General features: G+C 45.3%; 1 protein-coding gene across 1 annotated transcript in view; it reads right to left on the bottom strand.

Annotated features, from left to right (window-relative positions):
* The window catches only part of si:dkey-220k22.1 (multiple epidermal growth factor-like domains protein 9), a 101854-nt gene extending 84534 nt beyond the window's left edge, over positions 1-17320 (bottom strand). The window contains exon 1 of the mRNA XM_042060321.1: positions 16643-17320. Coding sequence (XP_041916255.1) covers positions 16643-17189 — 547 coding nt within the window. The 5' untranslated portion in view covers positions 17190-17320. The remainder of the gene's footprint in view (positions 1-16642) is intronic.
* Between the last annotated feature and the right edge of the window lie 8597 nt (positions 17321-25917).

The following is a 25917-nucleotide window of genomic DNA, read 5'->3' as shown; positions in this document are numbered from 1 at the left end:
TAATAAATAAGTAAAGAGAATATACTTGAGAGTGCGGTTTTTCTATTCTAAGTTGTCACCTTTTAACTCGCACCCAAAATTGTTGTGAGATTTAAAGTTGAGCGCGCCTGTTCTCACTACTAAGCGACAGTAGATCACACTCCTCATCCTAATCTCCTAATCGTGCCTCTCAGACCCTCCCCACAGCAGCCAAATGGGGACAGGCAGCATGATGGGCGGTACTCTATGGGCCACGATGAGTGATGCTGAACACCGCTGCCAAGTTCCAGCGCGGTTCTGTCACTCCACATTGGGGCCGGTGTCTTTGGCAGCCGGGCAAAAGCGGTCACTGATGAGGAACATCGGCTGGGTGAGATCGATGAAGATGGCAGAGAAACAGATGCCGATTGAGGCTGTCGTCGGTGATTTGGCTGAACCAACACCTCACTGCAGAGCTACTGAGGGTGGAGATATCTTGCTGGATGACCTGAAGCCCACTCTAAGAATAAGCAGGAGTTTTTGAAAAGTGATCGTTCTTAGTGTTTTATTATGAATAAAAAAATATTTTGAATGTATGTTGTGTGAAAAGGGGTAAATGGCCTGGAAACACACTGAGAATGAATACCTGCAGTAGTGGTTGAAATGAGCATCCGGTAAGGGTTAGAATAACATTACCGACCAAATGCATTCACAAACAAAAGCAATCAAAAGATCGTGTCCATTTTAACAAATAAATGTCTTTTGAGGTGTATCCAATTCAAAAGTAAATATGTGTTTAATTGTCCCATTACTGCCACTCAAATGACCACCATGGGTGAGGAGGTGAAGCAGCTACCCATTAGCAGGGCTATTAGCACCATGATTAACACACATGCTACAGCACAGGAGCACTTCCCTGCAACGCCAACAGCCCAGGCTAGTGAAAAGAGGTTTTCTATTCCTCATACCACATTAGCATGTAACTGATTGACTCAACTTGCTGCTGGAACGGAAAGCTCAAAATTAGTTAAAGCATATCTATCTTTGTTACAGAAATATGTTTCTTTTTTTATAACAATAAAGAGAGCAACTTGGAAGTAGAGCAAACTGAGCAATGACTGCATGTACAGAAACATAATAAATCAAGCCAATGTGAACATCTGCTCTTTTAAAAAGATCAGACCCCTCCACCAACCACCCTTAATTTATATCCAGAGCCATGTTCCTCCATGTGGGGAAGAATGGCAGCAGCAGCAGCAGCAGCAGAGATAGGAGGACGATCATAATCCTTCTGAAAGCTCCTAAGGAGCCCCAAACAGCGGGGGAGAGGAAGACTTTGTTACAGGGTGACCTGGTAAGCATCTCCAGGCAAGCGCATGCAATTTTCTTTAATGTCAGGTTAGACGATTATGTGGGAGACTTTCATTTTATAGAATTGTAACAGCACTTCTGCTACGGGGCAATTATGTCTACTTCAAAAAGCACCTCCTAATGAGGGACTATTCCCAAGGAGACCCCAGATACAGAAGAGAATTACAAAGTTTTCAGTCCGGAGAAAAACAGAGGGAACTAAAGTGTGTGTGTTTGTGTGTGTGATGGGGGTTGGACATCAAAATTCACATATTTTCTCCTAACAAGGCCTAACCATGTCATATAGCATTTTAGCCTGTCGTCATGCTCCTTGTGTCACGTAAGCCTGTTGCTTGGAATAAAAGATGGCAGCGTGCAGAACAGTGGACCTCTGACAGTGCTCCACTGTCTTATGTCTCTCTGCATCATTCAGAGAGGGCAAACATGGGTCGGAGGTGACCTTTCCAGACACAGGCCGTTTCAGCGGGCACGGGCAAAGCACCAGGCCATGCCCGTGGTCCCTGGCAGGAGGTCCCTACTCGCGTACGAGAGCCTGTGGCTCTTGCCCCGGCCCTTTTATGTAAGACTTGTTATGATGGCGATTACACAACCCGTGTGGAGCTGGCCACAGTGTAGCACAGTGCAGCGCTGTCGCTCCGGGCATTTGCTGGCTAGCTGCTGCTGCTGCTTCCGTGGTGACGCCCAGGTTCACGGTGGCCCTGTCAGCCTGTGTTTGCCACCGGCTCACGAGATCCTCCCGACTTCCCCCAGTCGGACTGGATCCCGTTACCAAGGCGGCGCCACGCTCACCTGCCCCCTGCCTATCACTGCCCAGTGCCCACGCAGAGTTCCAGAGTCACCATCACAGGTCAGAGAGCTTGCAGCCAGTTACCCTACAAATCAATCTCTTTACCATCATCCTCAGACTTCCATTCAACTCCAACTCACATGCTACTCTCCCTGCCATGACACTCACGCTACTGCACTGCTCTTCTGGCCCTGCCTCTACTTCACTGTAGGCTACCATGCCTCTGTTGCCCCCTTCTCTACTTGATTTCGCAATGCCACATCTGCAACAACAGACCATGCAGGACACCACACTGAAAGGTATAACACAAAATAAAGAAACCTACCGTGTGAGAGTGAAACGTCATCTCTAATATACACACACACACACACACACACACACACACACACACACACACACACACACACACACACACACAAAGTCATGTATTCAAACACAAACATGCACGCAGACACACTCAAACATTCAGACACTGATCGATGTAAATGAAGAAGGAGGAGGAGACTTTTATTGAGACCACCATGTCAGGCAGACATGCACGTATATGCTCACAGCAGGGATGTTGCTGTCAGGTTGAGGACATCACAGAGAGCAGAGACACTTATGTAATGCACACGTGACAGTCACACCACTCCCCACCACATGCCAACACTGTCATATAGGAAAAACAAACATACTTTCATAATGCAAAATGCTTTCAGAAGATCGCTTTACAATAAACAGACTTCAAAGTCATTTCAGAGGCTGCAACAATTCTTCTATTCTCTCTGCTCCTGGGTATCTATGTGATAGATAGATAGATACTTTATTGACCCCCAATGGGAAATTCAATGTGAGGATGAGCTTTGACAGCATGTAAATGTACTAACACTTCATATTAGGTTCTGACCAAATGATGAGACCAAAAGTTACATCAAGTCTTTATGTTTATTAGCAACATTATCAATGATAGAATATGGAGCAGATATATGGAGCAGAGCACAGATTATAGCCACAGATGCCAAGATAGCAAAGGATAAAAAAACTGACTGGAAACAGGCATCAAACAAAGCCTGCTGCTGAATATCCTTGATACATACTCCTTATATAACGCCCTGTCTATACGATCAGCCATGCGGCTGACAAGCTGACGCAGCATTCACCATTCAGCCTGCACTCATGGAAAGAGTGTGATTACTTTTATAGATCAGATACTTGATTATCCTGTCTGTACATACTTGATTATCCTGTCTGTACATTTTCACAATCATAACAGTACAATCAACAAAGGCCAGGATTATTTTTTTATTTGAGTAGATTTCAAGGGAAATTGTTTGGAAGTGACAGTGTTTACAGAACAAGATTCCAGCCCATTGCACCATTTAAAACAGTGTAGAAGTTCAAATATTGCTTTTTGATGCAAGGCTGCACTTTCTGACATTTCAGAGGCTGTGGGAGTTAATGTTAGCAGGTAGTGGCCAGCGATCTGACATTTGACAAAAAACAGACAGACACACACACACACACACACACACACACACACACACACTTCAGATAATGAGTGGTGGATCCCTGCGGTGTGTTTACAGCATGTCCGCCAGAGATGGGATCCAGCCATTAAAGTGCACCCCACCTCCTCCCGCTCCCCACACACCCACACACACACACACACACACACACACCTCCTAAGTGCTGACACAAGACTGTCTCCACGCAAACACACAGAAATAACAACGCCGAGACAAAGTGCAGACCACAAGAAAAGGGCAGAGCGGCACATCCGCTAAAGCAAACCGATGGTCTGCGCAAATATTTCTCTCCATGGCATTTTCTTTTGATTGCATTGACACTGCTGACCCAGCAGACATATGGCACGCTATTTACCTTCTAGGAGACCTTCTGCTGCAATTCATGCAGCTTTTGAGACAAATCTGTGAATGAGACCCATCTGAGTTTGGAGGGATAATCTCATGCAGCGGATTAAAGGGGGAAAAACAACAACAGAGCACTCGAGCTAAATGACATGACTGTTTTCCCATGACGAACGCGGGGTGCGGATGATGAGGGTGGGGGGCGGGGTGCGGGTGCTGGAGAGCGTGCTCACACAGTAGCAGACTCCAGACTCATGAGCTCTCGGACAGACGGACAGACAGACAAGACAGACAGAAGACGAAGCTCAGGGGAACAGACTCTGACAGGTACATTTATCCGGGATGCGAAAGAGTATTCAGTGGCACGCCTACATCCAGCGCAGAGTCAAAATAAATCCAGTCGGGCTGTCACCTCACCACTGCCGGCTTTATGAGAAGCCTGACAAAAAAAAGCAGATTTTCCGTACAGCCTAGCTCAGCTCAGCTGGGAATGGCTCAGCACAGCTCTCAGGTGACACTTTTGATTTCTCCGACAGTTCTCTCTCTCTCTTTCCCTCACTCTCTCTCTTGATGGCAGGTAAAAAGGAGACCGAGTATAAAGGCGTGTGGCCTGGACTAATAAAGTTAAAGCTTGATCAGAAACTGAAAGAGCCACCATTTCTCCATTCCACTACAAGTCTCCTCCTTCAGTGGGGGACAACACCACAACAAGACAAGAGTAGGGTGGAGTATAGGGTAGGGTGTGCCCATGTGTCTGTCTGTGGGCAGGTTGGCATGACCATGGCCTATCATCCGATGCCAGGCTGCCAATGTGGTCTTCTCTCACCCCAGCAAGGAACTCCCAGCAGGCAGGTTTACAGATTGATGGCAAGCAGATGTCTCCATGATGAGACCCGCCCCCCCCCCCCCCCTTCTGAGTACTGTAACCAAACCACCAGAGGCTTACAGAATAAGGGAAAACAAGAAAAAGTGTGACGGTTGCAAATTTCCAATGACTTCATGGGTGTCTATCAAGCAGTGCCACACAAATGAGTATTTTCTTTCTTTATGCGGTGTCTTTTTATGGCGTCCTCTTAGTGTTCCATTTGCTATAAATCTACACTGGTATTCCTTTGAAAAAAAAAAAACAAAAAAAACATACGGTTTGGCAATGCTACCATTTCAGTTCTGCTTCGCTGGGCGCACACACTCTCTTTACAGAAGAAATTGAATGGAGTCACATCATATTATCCCCGGTTACAGTGGATGGGTTTCCTGCTGGGGAACAACAAATTGTAGACCCACCTGCTGGCAGAGTATATTTGCAGCAGTAGGTAACAAACACCCCGTTGTACAGCCCTTGTGTTTCCTTAACACAGTCTGCACGTGACCTATAAAGAGCTACGGAGTGAACCACTCCTATGTACACAAAAAAACCCACTGAAATTCATGTTCAATTTCAGTCAGACATTTATCCATCTATGTTGGTATCAGTATTGATATGCGTACACATCTATGTTGGTATCAGTATTGATATGCGTACTGTACACAAGTAAGCAAACACGTGACCTTGGTGTTGTCAACACCATTTTCTCTATGTTGTCCTGCAGGACAACAAACACAAACAAATAAATGACAAATTACATTACGTTCCCATTAACATAGGGGTTTTCTTAGCCAACATCAGTTTCTGAGGACAAAGCACAATAGGGCACGTGGGATGCCACATGCCATTAGATCCTCATTGATTTGGGGAAAGTCATTGATTCCCACCATGCGTAAACAGAGCATCCCACTGATTTAGAGCATGTTCATCACCACAGCATCACCACCACTACGAGTAATTTCCCAACGAGGTGCTTGGGAGACATTCACAAACTAATTAGGCTAGCCTCCCATATTGCGGGCGCAGTTCACTGGCCAAGGCCCCTGCTGGGTGTTTTGTTCATGTTCCGTGGCCCTCCGTGATGATGATTTCCTTAGTAAGTGTGTGCATGCTGTGTGCACTAGGCTTCCGACGAGCGCGGATCAAATTACTCCAATTCCCCAAAGTGCTGGAGAGGTGGGAAACCGAGAGGAGGTGAGCACACCCATACCACTGACAGCCATCTTATCTCCATCTGCAGTCCATCCTTCACTCTTTTGGTGCCTATGGTGGCAACAAAGTCCCTTCAATCAGGGTAAAAGGATATCAGCTGGCCATGTTCCGGTTTGTTTCAGATTTATTAGGAGTAAGCTGGATGAGATGTGAAACACAAGCACAAGATGTGGTGTCATTTTAAGAACATGACTATTACTGTAGACAACATGGCAAACAGTGCCAGAGCATATTCAGGGGTATTGGAAAGGATGATGACAAGTGTGTAATGAAATGTAACAGCAATGCGATCACTGTGCCTTTTGCAAGCACAGCTCATCCAAATCTGTGAACGGGGGTGAACGATTTACTCAGGTTACACGGCATCCAGCGACAAAAACGAGAACAAAGGAGAAAAGCTGCTTACGGCCCTGTCCTCATGCTGTCGGGCCGTTGTTTGCTATGGCGGGATTACCGACACAAAGTCTCCTCGTTCCTGTGACCGCTGGCTCACCGGCCTGTCTCACCGCATTTGCTTGTCTTACTGTACAGCTTTGGCTTCCTCCATCTTCCTCTCTGCTGTTGGTCTTATGGCTCTGAACGCAGCCCTGGGATCACTAGATTCAGCACTAGGATCACTAGATTCAGCCCTGGGATCACTAGATTTAGCACTGGGATCACTAGATTCAGCACTAGGATCACTAGATTCAGCACTGGGACCACTAGATTCAGCCCTGGGATCATTAGCCAGATGAGCAGTGCATCAGCAGCGCTCTAGTCTAGCAGCAAAAACAACCCATCCTCCTACCAGTGGCGTTTAAATTGTACTGCTCATCAGTCGTCAGGGACACTAAGCCCACAGCACATGGTGGCGCCCATTACAACAACAATGAGGGGCTGTCACTGAGATTCCATATGGCTGAGGTCACAGAGGTCAAGGGTGAGTCACTGGGGTCAAATAGATTGGGGTCACCAGACGGTTATCTCTGGACTGTCAAGTCAGAAGAGTTCCCATAAAACCTCTGAATTACCAACAAAAATCAAATCAAATCATAAAGATAAATGAATCTCCATTAGAAAATAAAACAGCTATCTATGGCATTTTGCTCCAAACAACATGTGCTCTTCCGATTTATACTGGAACACATACACACACACAGACACACACACACACCATAAAAACCACAAGCCTCAGCATTTCTCTTAAAAATAGGTAAGCGAGGAGAAAACTAAAACAGATGAGTAATGAGGTTGTCAGCTGGGCTGTGAAAGTGAAGTAGAAGCTGCAGAGTCTCCCCAGCACAGAGGACTGTTCCTGTAGGCCTAGCACGTTTGAGCTCATCACACTCCCTGTGGACAAGAATGTGAGGATCTGGCCTTGGCTTTCCACACCACACACCACAATCATCTTTGACCTCCTCACCACACCTATCCTCACTGCTCTCTCGTCCAGTGACTCAGCTGGTGATCTCCTCACTCCCTTTCCTTACACCAGCCACGCAAATCTGCAAATCTTCTCCAGCGGTGAGACACCACGTATGCGCCAATCACAGGGACACAGGGAGGGGGAAATCGGCTGGGTGAAAAGGGAAGATGCAGAACTGAATGAGGCTGAGAGGGAGGGGGGGGGGGGGGAAGAGAGTTCATCACAGCAGGGGCCGGAGCAGAAGTAAGAGAAAAGGGGAAGAGAGTGAGATCACCACACAGGAACCAGTGTGTCTCTCGGTCATGAAGCTGTGGGTTATATTTCCGTCTGAAGGGGCTGATGGACAATGACAGAGCTCGGTTAATGGACACAATGCATGGCACAATGGCAATTAAAGCACTCGGGGCCCCCATCCTCTCTGAGCCTCCAGCGGTGCATACATTTTCTGCTCCATAGGAAAGAAGTTATTCAGGCCCTTTATGGAAACAGAGGCGACGACCGTCTAAGGGGAGCCGTGTGCAAAGGGCACTAGCATTGAACGCTTCAAAAGACCTTTTTTGTAAAAAAAAAAAAAAAAAAAAAAAAAAAAGACTAAAGCCAGTTTTGTTTGGCAGCTTACCAGGAAATAACTGCCATTCTGTTTTCTCCCATATTCTGAAGCTTTTCAGGATTTCTATTGTCACCTATACTATACATGTCCACCATGCACTCCTCACCTTGGGACTCCTGATGCCTCGCCACCTCTAAACAGCAGGGTTGTGCACAATTCGAATTGCAATTCTGCTTCCTGTTTGCTACCTCAATTGAAATGCAAGTGAAATTCAAGAATTGAATTGGAATTTAAGAGGCCGTTCCAATTCAATTCTGGAATTTTGCACAAGCCTGCTAAACATGCCTCGTATGGCTCCAGCATCTCCCAGTGAACAGTGCTGAAAGTGTGCTCAGTCATCCATGACTGATCCTCAGCCAGTGGTGTTGAACTGATAGAACTGATTGCATTAACCACAATGGCTACTCTCAGAGAAAGGATGAAATTGTACTATAAGTGCAAGTTTGGCAAAGCCTAAAAGTGATTAAAAAATGAAAAATAAATGAAATATTAATACATATAATTTGATAATATGCTCTGGGACTTTTCAGTCTCTCAACAATTAAGGTTAACCCATGTGGTGTAGTATACAAGCAGTGTCATTACGTCAGTGTCACTTCCAGAGCTATGTAGAAGAGTATACCATCAAAAAGAAAAGAGGGACTGGGTCAACTACTCTGAAAGGTGGGGTCAAGCTGACAAGACTTTACAACAATGACCTTGAACCAGGAGAGGTCATGGGAGCATGAGTCTGATCCCTGCAGAATTTGAAACAAAAGTTTTCCTATAAGGGGTGGAATGCCAACCATCCACAGGATTTTTGGCAGGGGGATGGGGATGTGTAGGAAACAACTGAGACTGGAGAAGGAAAGACAAGAGAATGTGACATCTAACGGTGTCTTTATCTACTTTCTTAACAGGACAAAAGATGGGTGAGCTAAGCTTGACCATGATGATATAGGGGAGGCACAAAAATAGCTTCACCAGCCACCCAATGATAAAACAATAATTTATTTTAAATTAGATTCAACTTCCATTATTGGGTGGAAGAGTTACAGTTACAGTTAAAAAAAGAACACTGTTAAAAACAACTAATGCTGTACCATAGATAATATTGCGCCCTTTTGGTCCAACTGGGCTGACAATGACATTATGTCATTCCAACAAAACAACAGACATGTGCACTCCAGCAAGGACCACAAACACTTCAAATCCCACCACCAAGTCAAATACACAAGGGAATCCCTGTCTGGAGAAAGACATAAATATTCCAAATATGGTAATCATTCCCCTTCCCTTCAAAAATTGAAGTATTACACATTTGATTATACAGTGGGAATATGACATTTTAGAGGCATAAGGTGAAAACACACAACATTTTCATAGTGGTTTAACCTACTAGCATGACCATTCCATACGATCTGAAAGAAGAATTCTGCTGATAAGACGCCGTCTTCCATGGAAAGTAAATTATTCAGTTTGGTGGGGCACCCCTGCAGAGAGCAATCCCTTTTTCCTTCATTGAGCCAAGTCTGAACAAAAAGAAAAAAAAAAACCCTCTTGCATTTGCACCACTGCTAGACAGAGCACAATCGACCATCAGACCTGTAGAGGTCTTGGCTCAAGAACCAAAACTACCTTCATCTTTCACCTTCAGAACCACTTTCATATTTTGGTCCCATCCATGTACTGAAGTGTCTTGTCCATCACTGCTTCCAGGAATTAAGGAACACTACGTATTGCTAATTAAGAAATCTGCTGGCGGGATCACTTTTTAAAGACACTGTTCAGGTCCAGCAGTGCTCACAGGTACCGGTATGGGAACGCAGGTCTGTCACAGCACCTCTCTGACAGCCCGCAGACGACTCATTCCCCTACTGCACTGGCAGGCTTGATTAAGAGCTCAATGATGCTAGCGCTTTCTCTCCCATCAACTTTAACAAGGCCAAGTTCGGGGTGACCAAGCTCACTGAGCTGAACCAAACAGCAGGGCCCAATTACTAAGGGGAGATTGTGGTCCCAAGGCATCTATTTAAAGGCTGTAAAACTCACCGCAGATCAATACAAGCCATGCGGTTGTCTCCCCACACCGCAGCTGGGTTACAGCTCTTCCAGTCATTGTGAGGCAGAGGGATCACACAGTGGTTAGCGTTGTTATAAACCTTGTTTCTAAGAATTTAGAGCAAAAGGCACCTCAGCAAAAACAACAGAGAATAGTATTCATTTGTCTTTGCTGCGTGTACGCGTGTGTACGCCTGATGCCCACAGCCAAGAGAATGATAGGGAGTCTTATGGAGGATGAATTAAGCGATTAAAAAGTGATTTGATGGAAATGCAATCACTATTATTTGGGGAAGTTGAAAGCAGGCTACCACAATTTGGGCCAAGTTGAAAGCAGGCTACCACAGTAGGTCTTTCCAGGTCAGATGACATGACAGTACGTAACTACTCATATCTACTCAGATTTGAACTTGGCAACCGAACAGGGATGCGTTACTTTTGCTGTGGTGCCTGTCACATTATCGACCAAGGAAGAGGTGGCTAAAAATGAAGTGAAAGGACACAAGTGGGAGCAGTGGCCTTTACTATGCACACTCACCACTTCTGACAAGAGGAACAAAGGCAAGCAGTGCCTCTCTGCTGGCCTGTCGCTCCTCTCTCCGGACCTCAGCGTAATCATGACTGCAAATGCTGCTGACATTTGAGTGCAGCTTGGTGAAATGTGTTTACATAACACAAGGTGAAAAGCAAAAAAAAGGGAGATGTGTATGGCTGTAGGGACAGGGGCATTGAGGCATTTGTGTGTGTGTGGGTCCGTGTGTGTGTGTGCGTCTGGTGGCATATTTGAGAAACTGGGGCAGTTGAAAAAAAAAAAAAAAATCCACATGTGAAATTTGTTTGAAAATTTGAAAAAAAAAAAAAAAAATCCACATGTGAAATTTGTTTCCATACCCATTCCATACCCATTTGTTTCCATACCCAAACCCTGCACTTCACACTTATTACCATTTACAGCCAAACTTCATTGTGCTACTGGAGCTGATGGGTGCGGGCGGGGGGGTGGGGGGGGGGGGTGGCTACACTGGCTTTCAGCTGATCTGGACACAGCCTTCTGGGGGAGGAGAGAGTAGAGGCAAGTGCCATGAATGCTAAACAGCTCACACAATCCCCTTTTGACGGTACTGGGAATGCCTGTGACTCTGTAGAGGGACCAAAATATGAGGATTTATGAGGTTGATGATGATGATGTAGTCTGTGCAGCTGAGGTGACCCCTGCACATTAGCCCTGGGAGCCAGGATGCTGCATAATCGTCTATTCGGCAGCGTTATAATAGACCTTTGAGATCAGTCATTGATGAGAATGGGAGGTGGTTCAAAAAGAAGCGCTCAGCATTCAGCAGGACAGCCAAGTGCGTTAGCTGTTGCTTAAAAGGATTAAAACACCAATTCATCCCTGTCATTCACCAGAGCTCTACTCCTAGACCATCTGTACATGCATGACAGTCTGAGGGCAGTTAGGATAAGTGGGACCCATCCCATCCATTTACAAACACACACACACACACACACACACACACACACACACACACACGTACTGTATATAAAATCAAGTGGTAAGAATGCATTCATGTATACAAATATACATTTACACACAACTCACTGCCATCCTATATTAAACTACTAACGCAGTGGTGCAAAATGAATACACAATTCTAATAATTCTACAATGGACAGGGGTTCACATTCTAATGTGTGTGTTCACATTCTGCAGCATGCACCTCACTGAAACAAGTCTGAATGCCCGCCACTAAACAGCAGAGGAAGCAGAGGATCAAAGCATGCTGGAAAAAACTGGATTACACAAAATTGTCTGTGCACTGTGAAATGTGACAATTAAGGGGGATTTCCCCCTGACTTTCCCACAACACTGAAACACATGCAATTAGATTCATAATAACTACCTAGTTGTGGCAAAAATAAACCAGTCGCAACAATGCCCAATTGTCCTCTGGGGTTAAAGAGGAAGCATCAAGCTGAATAATAAAACAGCAACCTTCAAACCATTAAGGTCTATGAGGCTTCACATCCGTGGCATTAAAAGAGAGCCTGCTCTGTTGTTCTGAAGTTTTGTTCCTTTTTCTCAGAGGAAGTGATGGATGGCAGGAGGCCGGCCACTTCTCCCACCTCACACTCAGCGGATTCAGCCCAGTCAGAGACGGCAGTGCCCTCTGTTACCCCTGGCAACCTTACGGGCAATCATACCGGCTGTACAGGACTGCTGTGTGCTGAGGCCCTTTGGGAGCAGCTGGTTCACCTTATCAGCTCCAGTTCTGTCGGCCACAGCCCACAAGTGGTACGATGTCTCCTGGCGCCAACCAACTAGGAGGGGAGAACTGCAGCCTGCACCATGTGAAAAGTCTACATTGTAAATTTGAGCGTCAGCACATAGCACTGTCCTTCATGCAGGAGACATGCAGGAGTCTAGTGTAGTTTATTGCGTAAACCAGGTTTTGCTTTGCATGGCTGTGTTGGCATGTTTTTGGTATCGCCACAGAAATCTGGCTCAGCACTGGCTAATGACAGACAGCTGGCTGGAGGTTGAGGCCAAAAGCCACTAGGGACACAGGGCCACTGGAGTACAATGCCATTCACAGCAAGGCACTGTACAAACACCCTCGACATAAACAAGGTACATCAAGAAAGGATATTTTTTATAGCCTTCCGATTCACATGCTAGACGAGGGTTAAGTGGATATTATGAAGTTCCTCCTTTAAATATCAGGCTTTGCAAAGCTCCCCAAGACAAATCTCTGATCTGAAACACAACCTTTACCTTCTACTCAACATAAGCCTTATTACAAACACACACGCCAGGTAAACAGACATGGCCTTGCTTGTTCAAGGTTAAGTCAACACTGAGTGGTTACAAGCCAGGCCTGCTTATCTCTGCTCTAAAATCCTCTCGAGAAACAGCACAGGTCTGCATAATTTCAGCACACTGGAAATGTGATATGGGGGGATAATTTAATCATTCTTCCTCACAATCATTCCAAAGAGATATAATCATAAACAAAATATCTACTTCTTCCCCATGCTTTCCACATAAACTGAAACTGAAGACAAGGCCCTGTGTTGTGAGAACTGATGACAAAAAGTAGATTACATTTTCACCTCGCATTAGAGTCGTTATGTGCATCCAAACATGGCAGAGGCAAAGTCCCACACTACTGTAGATCCAGACACCGGAGCTCATGACAGCAAGCGATCCTGCATACGTACACATCCTCATACCCGCCCACTACACACACACACACACAGGTTGGAGCAGGAGAAGGATGAGCCCTCTCTTGCTTGGCAGCAGGTAGATAATGCATCATCATAGAGCCGTTAAGGAAGGTCGTTTGCCAGCTTGCTGACTATCCTCCATCAGAGCTGCCCTTCAGACATTAAAAATGGCATAGAGCTTGATACCATGCCCCTTTCTCCTTGTGATTTAATGGAATTCCTTGAGACTAAAAGGACAGTAAATCAGAGGGCAATTATTTTGCTCTGACACAATGTTTGGATCGTGGGGGCAATGGATTTTTCAATGTTTGAGTTACATCACATCCTACCACAGAGAAATACGCACACACACATTAGTTTTGAACAACATCAGAATCTTCATGTGATACTTGGGTGTGTTGTTGTACTCCTGCATTGGGCAGTTGCCATCCAGACTGTTGGCAGAGAAATTCAGCTAAGGGCACCTGTATCTCCAGCATGGCTCTGGATGGTTGTTAAATGGAGAGAGCCTAAGGAACAAAGCTTGGCAAACAAGCGTGGTTGGCAAAAAGACTCTCCTCAACACACCTGTCCTTGAAGAGGCTTGGGTAAACTGTTCATCTTTTAATGAAGGCCTCTGATACCCACTGGATACACACACTAACATAGTGTTGGATGCAGAATATTTGTGTTGTTACGGAACACCGGAATAACATTCAGCCAGCCTGGCTGGAGTCAGTTGGATCTACTTTAGACAGTCTTCCCAGTAGAACACCAGATGGGTGGCTTCAGGTCCATTTGTTTCCTGATTGGAAAGGTACAGAGACCGAATGTGAAGGGGGAAAAAAAGAACAATCCGTCTGTTCTCAAAGAAAAATCTACCTTTGATTCTTCCCAATGCCGTATCAAATAATGTTTTTCTGTTCTAATAAAGCCTGGCTCTGTGTCAGCTTACATATGTGACAGACTGGAATGCAACACAGTTTGTGATATTGGCTGCTTTAGTCCTCACGAAAACATATCGCCAGGCATACCTAAGTTTATGATTGGATATGCAGAGAACCAGTGTTTTCTCTTACTGTATGAAGATTTGGTTGACACATCATGTAACCCAAAACTGAACAGAAGGGTGACACTAAACAAACTGAAATCTCCATGTCCGCCAGTCTGTCAACAAGGTTTTCATTTATCTCAGCAACCGAAAGATATTATTGTGTAGGAGAGAAAGGCTCCCCGCCCTAATCATTCGAGGGAAGCAGGCTGTGGTGGAGTGTGCAAGCATTGCAAGACTGTGTGGGACTCCAGGGAAATGATTCTACAATTCTACATGCTGGCGAGTGAGTTTCATTATGGCTCTGGAACACCCAAACATCAAATAAAACGCTTTACAATACTGTCCTCAGTAGAAACGTTTCTATCTTTAGATGGGAAAGCATTATCAGGGGCTATTTTAAGGAACAAGTTAACGATCAAGACTTTGTTTCTAACTGGTGGTAGCAGCTATTATTGTCATTAGATAGTAATGTAGAGTCTAAGTAGGCTATCTACCTGACAGGGAAGGACTGAATTTCAGATCAAAGCGAGGCAGAGCAAATCTAATACCTTGTTTTGGGTATTCAAAGCTGGTATGTCCTGAGCCAGCAATTTCCTGTGTGTGTTTGCAGTGGGTTTCTTCTTGGTGTGTTTAAAAGAGCCGCTCCAGTGTTTCCAGAGTGCTGCTGCTGCTGCTGCTGCGGCAGAGAGATGTTTGAACTGGGCCATTTGCAGACTGTTGACTTCCCCAACCCTCTTTATACAGTCACACAGAAGAAACATACACCACACCGAGCGCTTTCAGCCTTTATCATCACCCTGTGCTCTCTTCAGAGCTCTTGAAGGCCAACGTCCATGCTCTGGGAAGAAAAAACATACACCATACCAAGCGCTTTCAGCCTTTATCATCACCTAGTGCTCTCTTCAGAGCTCTTGCAAGCCCCCGTCCATAATCTGGGATTGCCTCAAACTGTTTATCATTCATAGTGTTGTTCCTAGACTGGGTACAGGCGGTGCAGAGAGTGGGGGATGCACTGTGGGCTCCCAGCGCACATTGTGTGTGCATGTGCATGGTTCGAAGTTCAGCTCAGAGTGACACACTCACACACACGGGAACAGCAGCTGTTGACTGAGGACATCTGTTGGCCCTCGGCACAGAGCGAACATAGGTGTGTGCTGAATGATCGATCTCATAATCGTCATAATGCCTTTTTATGAAAGTTGGCTTCTGTGTTAGTGAAATCCAGTCAAGGGTTGAATAAACTGCCTTCATTAAGTACTAGCAAAGTAAACCAAGGTGTACAAGGATGCAGTGTGTATATGTGTGTGCATTTTGGTATGTTGCACTGTGGACTACAATTGTACTGAAATCAGCAAAAAGGTAGAATAAAAGAGAATGCTGAAGGGAGCCAGGTGACTTCCCCTGGGACTGCATTGCTACACCAGAGCTCCACATGGGGTCATTTATCACAACCTGCTCTAAAGAAATAAGGAGCAGAAAAAAAAATGGAGGCAAGGGTAATGCAGTTTGACAACATGGCTGAGAAAGGTGAAAAAGAAGAGTGCATCATACAGGATGACCAGACTACCCTCAGTCAGTGACACCCTGTAGCACGAAATGCTGCATTCAGCCGTATATTCACTGTTAACTCTTTGTAGCCCAGGGAAATTAATCACGTCGGCAGACTTTCTCTCCACACTCGGCAATGGGAGTTTGTTGGCTGAGAATGCAGCAACAGAAAAAACAACATTCCCATCGGCTTTCTGATCTACTTTCACGCCAGTTTGTTAAAATGCACCAAATTCAATGTTGTGTTTTGCCTGACGCTTGAATTCCAATGTTTATCTATCAAGCACTAATAGCCTAGGCTACTAGTCTTTGGCTATGTAAGGAAATACGACCATACAGCCTTAAACAGGAGCAAAGACTGCGTTTCTGATTATTACATGTGAATAGTCCATTAATTTAAAACAAACTTGAGCCATACGAAGGTTACCGGTATAGTCGGTTATTCCACTTATTCAGTTAAATTTCGCCTGTTGTATATATTTTTTTCATTGTTTCAATGATTGCCATATTAGTTAGGCTACATATGTTTACTGTGGTCGTATGTTGGTGTTCTGCATCAAATGAAATGATTAATTCCTAAACCACGTTTAGAAAGTATATTTCTATGGCGATAACGTGTCTATGGAGGTGTGTGGGATTCAGGGCAATTTATTTGTTCGTTGACAATCAGTTCAACTTAAAGTGTTTTTCACCTTGTCCACAGGGCGCCGACCAACACAACGAGCTAATGTTACTCACCTTGCCTATTGTCCATAGTAGTGGGGACAGGTGGCACGGCAGTGCTTTTCAGGATCTCCGTACTGGATGGCACGGAGGGGGTCGAGTGTTCAGTTGGTTTTCCAGTAATGCTCGGTAAGGCACTTGAAATTCGTGGGTACATAGTAGTAGTTCCAACTGCTTCAGCCTCTGTTGTGATTTTAATGTTTGCGGTTACGTCCCTGCGTTTTACTGTAGGTTCCATTGTTTTAGTGGACTCTGTAAAAGTGCCAGGGGTGGTTGTCAGGGACGGGGTCATAGCTTCTCCTAGGGTCTTGGTGGTCGGAGTTGTTCTGGAGAAGGCAGAAACAGTTAACATCCCTAGTTTATCATCGGGTAAGTGGTTTGGCATTGTGGTGGTGTTGTACAGTTCCAAAGGCGCATTGGAGACCGCACGCGGACGCCTTGAGATAGGCGAGTCATTGTTATCCCCGGTGCGAGGTGCAGCACGAGATGAATCAGTTACGCACAAAAATACAAGTAACCAAAAACCCGGGGATGCTAACATATTTAACTGACTTCGCTTCATGCTGGTCCTTCAACTCCCCATGTGAACCTCCGTGAAGTAATCCTGCAGGGGCGACTTCCGTGGGTGCTCCTTGCCCTCGTAGTAGAGTGCCGTAATAGACTCCGATACTTTGTGTTGCTCGCTCTGACAGCCCGCTTCTACTCTCTACTACTCTCATTACCCCAACCAAACACATGCAAGACAAGTGACTCCTGGATGATAGGCATGTCCTTCCACCAATGGTAAGAAGATGGGAGGGGTCAAGGTTGTCCGAATGAATGTTAGCCTACAGTAGTTTGAAACAAAATTCTCAAACGATGACGTTTTAGATACTACAAAAAAAGATTAATGAATTTCAGCCACAGATCAACTAAATGAACCCACTATACTTTATGATAAGAATAAATAATTAATAATATAATAATACATAATTACTTTATGATGAATAAAAAAAATAATAAGGACATATATTTTATTATTTATATCTGTAACAAAGAAAAATAAAGTAACCTAACGACGAGTAAACGATCGTCATATTTTCAAAAACACAGGTAATTGCTGGAATAGGCTATAGGCTAATGATAACCCACATTCACAAAACTTTCTGCTTGTGTTTGTAGGCTTTTTTTCGGATTGTCATATACCGCCATCTTGTGACGAATAGTGAATACAAACTATTTAGCAACGCCATATGGTAGGCCCACTGGAATCAGTTTGTTTTCCAGACAGAGGCTATCACAGGTAAAGAGGAGTCTGTGTTGCTGAGCACTTATGAATCATTTTTTAATTACAATATCAACATCCTTTTTAACTTCAATTCTGATAACTGTGAAATCATGCACAGATAATTTTTAGAGAAATCTACTTATTTAAACATCAGTGTGGTGTGGAAGAGAGAGTTTGTGTGACGACATCAAGGTAGTGCAAGTATCAGTCCATGTCTTCGGCCAGAGGCAAATGAATTAAATTTGAAATAACGACATGGGAAACAAACATCATGACCCACTATGGATACTGTTTTTAGACTTGATTTAGATTTAGTGTTATTTAGTATAATTTGTATTTTAGTATATTCTTTATATTACTGTCCTTATTGCTTAGTTGTGTTTTTTATATTATATACTTTTAATTACTTTTTCTGCTGTTAGTGAATGTTGTGTGTGATGTCTGTATGCTACTGAGACCTTGAATTTCCCCTTGGGAATCAATAAAGTATGTATGTATCTATCTATCTATCTATCTATCTATCTATCTTGACTAAACAACATCTAGTCTTTGGGTTAGAGTGTCTGCCAAATGAATGTATCTAAATGCACATACTATATGTCTTAGAAAGGAGAGTTTTACAGAATGTGTGGTGCTCATAAGAAACATCCACTTTGTCATTGAAACACAAGTGTCAGATGATAGGTTGGTTGCTATTAATAGAAGGGTTTCAGTATTGCTGTTCACACCTAGTAGCTGAGGTTAAAGTGTAGGCAGCTTGCTGAAACCATCGCACTAGATGCAAGGTCCCTGGCCCCCGCTCAGTCAACCTGACAGGAAGAGCTTGTTTGTTCCTGTGAAATGGTGTGGCTGAGTCATTGCTCTGAAGACACAGAGCAATAACATGTATGTACACATACGGTAGCTCTTTTGGAGACACTCTAGGTAGGCCTAGTGCTTCTACTTTGTACCATTCCTGACCTCGGAGTAGGTACTGAAGTCAGTATTCTGTTGCCTCTTTTTCTTGGGTCTTGGTTTCTGTCGATTGGTACTGTAGGTATATCCAGGGAGGCATAACAAAGGTCTTTATCCTTTATCCAAACAATAGTCATATCTACATTGGGGTAAATATAGACAGTATAGAGAGATGAGTTCCAGATATCTGGTCCCTTGATTGAAATACTCCCCTCCACAAAATTATAATACCACAATCCATTCTCTGTTCTTGTGTGAGTAAGTCAGTCGCTGTGCATGTGAATACCTGTTTCCCGCTTTCCTTTCTATTTGTAGGTCCCTGATACAGCTCCTTCTCTTCTGACCCTACAGACACAAAATAAGGAGTGATACACACACATTTGAACAATGTCATTAGTGGAGAGCCATAGGTGAGGAGAACAGGGAGTGAAGTACCTTTATGACGGAGCAGACAGTACACACTAGTGGAGGAGATGACCGCGGTGAGTAGTATACATATGGGACACAAGCTGGCCAGCAGAATCCAGCAGTGCCCACATTCAGGAGGAGGACAACTAGGAAGCGTAGGACTGGGAAGGGTGTCTGTGAAAACACACACACACGTACACAAACGCACACACGCACACACACACACACACACACACACACACACACACACACACGTGCATACATACATACATTCACAGAATAAAATAAAAGCAGTGCCCACATTCAGGAGGACAACTGGGAGGTGTAGGTGACAAAAAGGGTTTACTTTACTTACACACAAACATGACAAGGGAGCCACGCAGCTTGTCCATCTCTGTGCCCTGTGACTGTCAGTGCTGATGTTTGTAGGGGTCTTTGATGCGGATTTCCGTTAGGAGGGGCTCAGTGATTGGTCAGGTTGATGGAAAATTTTCATCTTTTTTTTGACACCAGACTGAAGCGAGAGGTAGTACGGACTGATATGGTGTCAGCAGACTTCAAATCAAACTACATGAGCAGCATTCACAGCCTCAGTCTTTACATTCGTCTTTCAGTATTGAATGAAATCATTCATTAGCAAAACTAGGCTGATCACAGGCATTGATCATCTTAAATCAAATAAGTATGAACTGTTCTTTACATCATACAGTAGTATCTTATTTGATCACTACACAAATCATCATCATATGCCTATCTGCCTATATCGACCACCCTCATCAGATAACACTTTCTATGATGAATTTAAAGCACTCTTATCAAAGTTTGAAAACACCGGAAAGGAACTAATGATAGTTGGTGATTTCAATATTAACTGGTCTAGCAAATCAGATAGGAAAAAACGTAATGATATCACTGGCAAACACGATCTCTCTCAAATGGTTAATGGCCCAACTACAATTACACGTTGTTCAAATACACAGATTGACTTGATATTCTGTAACAGACCAGAGAGAATCACTAAATCTTACAACTTTGTCACAGGCATCTCAGACCATAATCTAGTGTTGATATGTCGAAAACTAACCAAGAAAAGGTTTCTTTACAAACATAACAATAAAAAGGTGTCCTACAGAATACTAAAGAAGGATATGCCACTGTTTGAGAAACAATTAAAATTATTAGACTGGACTGACTTCTCATGCGATAATATAGGCCTAGATGATAAGTGCACACTTTTCTTAACAAATATTACAGGTGTGAAAGACAAATTTATCAAGAAGTGTGTAAATGGACGCAAAACATCAAATTTACCATGGCTAAATGAAGAATTATGGAGCCTAATGAAGAAAAGAGACCATGCACTTAATGATGTTTTATAAACAAAGTTCGGGTGGAGCCTTCGGGATGATTGACAGCAATTAACTCACCCACTGCCGCCGCAGGGTAGGCCTATTTAAGCCGACCTCCTTTTCCATACGTCACACGCTCCGACGTTCGCGAAATCATTCAGTCTGCGTATTGTTCGCATTGACAAGACAGCTCTCATGGAACTGGAAATCCACCCAGCGCCAGCAAGGCGTTGACCCTACCCACTGGACAGCGGCTCGCATCCGCAGCACTCTCCATTCCCGCGGCATCGCGTTCCGTATGTCGGATAGGAAGTTCCATCTCCTCCGCCTTCTAACGCAGTCGGATAACCCGCTCTTTTCGCCCTCCCGCTCCCTCACTTTGTTTTCCTCCCCAGACCAGGAAGCAAGCTGCTCCTTCTGGCATCCCGACGCGGTTCCTTCCGCCGGCCATTCAGCCGGACGAAGCACACACCACCAGCCACCTCGCGAACCGGGCACGCCGACAGCACTTTCCGGCACCACACGCTTCAGAGCGTATCATTCCGCTGCTTCAGCCACAGCCACTGCCACGTCAGCGGCTCAGGCCCATTCCCGCCGCATCTCCGCCGTATTTCCGGGTCCAACCCCACTTCTCCAGACGGCCCCGGTAGCGACAGCGTCGCTACTCCCCCCACTCCTTCTTTCCCTCCCCCATCCACCTCCCCTAGCCAGGACTCGGTCCAGGCCTGCCCCACCTCCAGTCGTTCCGACGACTGCTCCCTCCCTCCCCCCTCTCCCCCCTCCCCTTTCCATTCCGGGAGCCACGTCTGTACAGCACGCCTCAACTCACGAAGCGTCAGCTCGAAGAGTCACCTCACTAGCTCCCCATCTCTCTTATGAGTTAGCGAGCACCTGGTCTCAGTCGGCGCCGATAGCGACAGCGTCGCTACTCCCCCCTAACCCTCTTTCCTTCCCCGTCCCACTTCCCGCGACCCTGTCCCAGGTTGCTCCCCTTCCGGTCGCGTCAGCGACCGCTCCCTCCCTCCCCCCTTTTCTCCCTTCCCATCTCTTCCCCGGCTCTGCGCTAGACCAGCCCGCAGCAGCGGGTCATCAGCACTCAGCGAGTGCTTCGGACCACGACGTCCCGTTCCGGCAGCAAAACTATTCTTTAGCCACAGCACAGGCCCTGCCACCGCCTCCTCACGCTGCAGCATTCGAACCACCACCCGTCACAGCGTCCACCAGGAACCTCATCTTGTCAGGTGCAGACGTAGACCTTTCTACCATTCTTCCCTCCCTTCCTATTCCCTCTCATAACCGGGATCTAGTTTGCGGCGAACTGGTTTTTCTCTAAAAAATTCTGGCCCAGCATCAAAAACCCTGTCATTTCCCGAGTTCACCGTAGCTTTTACCAACTACACAGAAGTCGTCTGTTTCGTGTTCTCCAGTCGACGCAAATGACTAAGCTAAATGACTACCTGGACATCATCGCCGGCCTAGCCGTATCCTACGGTGGAGCTCATTTTCATACGTAGGCTACCACCGGCTGTTTTCAGCAAAATGCGCTGCCAGAGTCGGCCTCTGGAACTAAAACCCCTACTGGGGCGCGCTCGATATGGCGCTCCATAACCGCGTTTTCCTAGGACTTAAGCCATCTTGTCCCCTCTGCAATAGCCCCAGTCACGGCGCGGTCGAGTGTCCACTAGTCAACTCATTCCCCAGGGCCGCCCTTTCATCTCGCATCTCCTAAACTGCGCTCAGCAACCCCATCTCTCGAAGACGTCGTATCTCTAGATGCCCAGTGTCTGGCCGATATCAAACTCTGGAGGATGTTTTAGACGAATGGAATGGTCTGTGCATGTTCTACGACGACTGCCAATCATCTCCAGAAGAGCTCCAGTTGTACACCGACGCAGCCCCCTCAACAGGCTTCGGAGGCTTTTTCAAAGGGCGCTGGTTTGCATCCCCGTGGCCACTAGAGTTCAGAGAGCTAACAACTGGAAACGAATCGTCAGCCGTGTTCGAACTCTACCCCATAGCCATCACGGCCCTACCTGGGGGAATGAGTGGACCTCCAAGAGTGTGATAATCCACAGCGACAACGAAGCCGTAGTGCACGTCATTAATAACTCGAGCTCAAAATCGCCTGCGCTTTCCCCTCTTATTAGGCGTCTAATCTGGATAGCAGCCAGCTACCAGCTTATTATAAGAGCCGCGCACGTCCCCGGTTGCCACAATGAAATTGCTGACTCTCTCTCTCGTCTTAAATTCCAGAGATTCAGAAGCTCGGCTCCAGAGGCGGACCCGTACCCTACTCCACTCCCCAGCTTTTCGGAGACCATCTTCCCATAAACCACCCCCTCAGCTATCTTCAGCCCATCACGGCCGACCTAGCCCTTCAAGCCCTCGCACCCAGGACCATGCAGTCCTACTGGACTGCTTGGTCGTGCTTCAAACAGTTCCACGCAAAGCACTCACTACCATTTCCCAGTTTCGATGCAGTCACCATATCATCATTATCACCTACGCCCACACTTCACTCGGGATCAAAGTTTCTTCCATTAGAGTCTACCTAGCTGGCATTCATTTCTTCTACAAACGCCCCCACGGCTCCGAATGCACCTTCTCCGACACCAGGATAGGCTTGTTAATTAAAGGTATCCGTAGGCAACATCCAGTCCCCCAAGACTCCCGCCTTCCCATTACCTCAAGCATTCTCGCCACCCTTCGCAAAGGGTCATGTCACCGCATTCCGATTCCACCATCTCCGTTATGTTTCTACTGGCCTTTTTGGGCTGCTGAGATGTAGCGAGTTTACATGCCCTTCGTCTCTCTTCATTCCCGATGTCCACCCGTGCATCGCAGATCTAGAGCAGCTAGACCAAGACACCATTCGATTTACCATCAAACAGAGTAAAACCGATCAGTCCCGAAAAGGACACTCCATATCCATTTAACTCCGCCTCAGATCTTCAGCCTTTCCAATACCTATCTCACTACATCTCATATCGGTCAGCTCAAGCTTCGTCTACTAGCCCGCCCTTCGTGTCAGACGAAGGGCTACCCATCACTCGCCACAGATTCCAGACACTCTTAAAAACCATTCTAGTCAAATCTGGTTTTCCCGCGGATCGCTACTCCGCACACTCCTTCAGGATAGGAGCTGCCACAACAGCTGCGCTCAACGGCTTATCGGAGCAACAAATTAAAATACTGGGCCGTTGGTCCTCGGATGCCTACCAGTCTTACATCCGCTCCAATCTAGCGGATTTACGACTCGCTCAGCAAGCACTTATGTAGTTGGTAGCGGCCTTTCTCTGTGATCTTTTGGGGTGCAAGCGGTCATCGCTCTATCGCGATGTCCGCTCCAGGCACTCCAGGACCACGGACAGCTACCTTGCCAAACACGCACTTCTCCCATACATTCTAGTCTAGCTGAAGCAATCATATAGAAGGGCGAACTAGTGAAATGATGTTTTATAAACAAAGTTCGGGTGGAGCCTTCGGGATGATTGACAGCAATTAACTCACCCACTGCCGCCGCAGGGTAGGCCTATTTAAGCCGACCTCCTTTTCCATACGTCACACGCTCCGACGTTCGCGAAATCATCCCCCCTCCTCCCCCTACTCCTCCATTTCACCAATTGCCCTGTTACTCATCCTCCTTACACAGGGGGGTGCAAGCGGTCATCGCTCTATCGCGATGTCCGCTCCAGGCACTCCAGGACCACGGACAGCTACCTTGCCAAACACGCACTTCTCCCATACATTCTAGTCTAGCTGAAGCAATCATATAGAAGGGCGAACTAGTGAAAAACTGCCCTAAAAAGTCAATTGGACAACGACTATAGATATTTAAAGGACTGAGAAATAAGGTAGTAAATATGTTCCGTAAAGCCAAAGCAAACTTTTTTATTGATCTTATCAATCAGGCCAGAGGTAATGGCCAACAAATATGGAAAATACAATGTCAAAGAAAGTAGAGAAAGGAAACCAGCCTTTAGAGTTAAGCATTAATGGAAGCATTTCTAGAGAAAGCAATGAAATAGCATTGGCTTTTAATACTTTTTTTTAAGGAGTCCGTTGAGCAGTTAGCAACAACTTTTGGTGATAGAACCATGCTCATCACTCCACCTAACTACGAATACCCAGTTTTTAGTTTTAAAGAGACAAATGAAGAAGAGAACCAACATTTTGACCAATCTCAAAGGCTCTAAGGATCAGGATGTTTATGGACTAGATTCCTCCCTCTTCAAGTGTAATGCCAAAGCACTATGTACACCCATCACACACCTGGTCAATATGTCAATTAATGAGTGTCTGTTTCCTGATGTTTGGAAAACAGCTGTGATATCACCTATATTCAAGGCTGGGGACCCTACTGATGTGGCAAATTACAGGCCCATAAGTATACTCCCAATTATCTCTAAGGTAGTTGAGAGGGTTGTAGCAAACCAACTCACTGCCCATCTCAATTCATGTCATATTCCATTGCATGCAATGCAATTTGGGTTCAGGTCAAATCACTCCACAGATACCACCTTATGCTACTTTGTAGAAGAACTGAATGCCAATTTAGACAACGGGGGAGTGGTTGGAGCAATATTTCTGGATCTGAAGAAAGCCTTTGACACCGTAAACCACAATGTTTTAGTTTCTAAACTGTCTACTCATAACATCTCAGCTGACACAATCAAATGGTTTACATCATACTTGATGAGAAGGAAGAATTGCACTAAAATTAATGGCACATTTTCCAAAGAAAATATATGTTCAGTAGGGGTGCCTCAGGGTTCAATCCTAGGTCCACTATTGTTCAGTATATATATTAATGATCTTCCTTCAGTATGCCCAGGCATTAACATCCAAATGTATGCTGATGACACAGTTATCTATGTTCATTCAAAGACAAAACAACAAGCGGCATACAAACTCACAGGAGCAATGAACAAAATAGTCAACTGGCTGTATTACTCTTGCTTAACATTAAACACTTCAAAAACAGTTTGCATGTACTTTTCTTCACGAAAAAGTACTACGCCACAGCCTGACATAGTTGTTAAGGGTCAAAAACTCCAAGTAGTAGATGATTTTAAATACTTAGGGGTCATTGTTGACTCAAATCTGACTTTTAAAAAACATATTAAAAAAGTAAATGTAAGAGTTAAAAGGAATCTCTTCAATTTTAAGCTGATTAGAAATCAGATGACTACAGAGGCAGCTATACTTTATTTCCATTCTATGATTTTAACACACATCTCATATTGCTTAACCACCTGGTCTCAAGTAAATGCAACCACCATGTCATTAATGTATAAAGTATTTAAACAAGC

This window comes from Alosa sapidissima, chromosome 13 (genome assembly GCF_018492685.1).
Source record: "Alosa sapidissima isolate fAloSap1 chromosome 13, fAloSap1.pri, whole genome shotgun sequence".
In the NCBI taxonomy this organism is placed as follows: domain Eukaryota; kingdom Metazoa; phylum Chordata; class Actinopteri; order Clupeiformes; family Clupeidae; genus Alosa; species Alosa sapidissima.
This window is presented reverse-complemented; position numbering and strand designations above follow the sequence as displayed.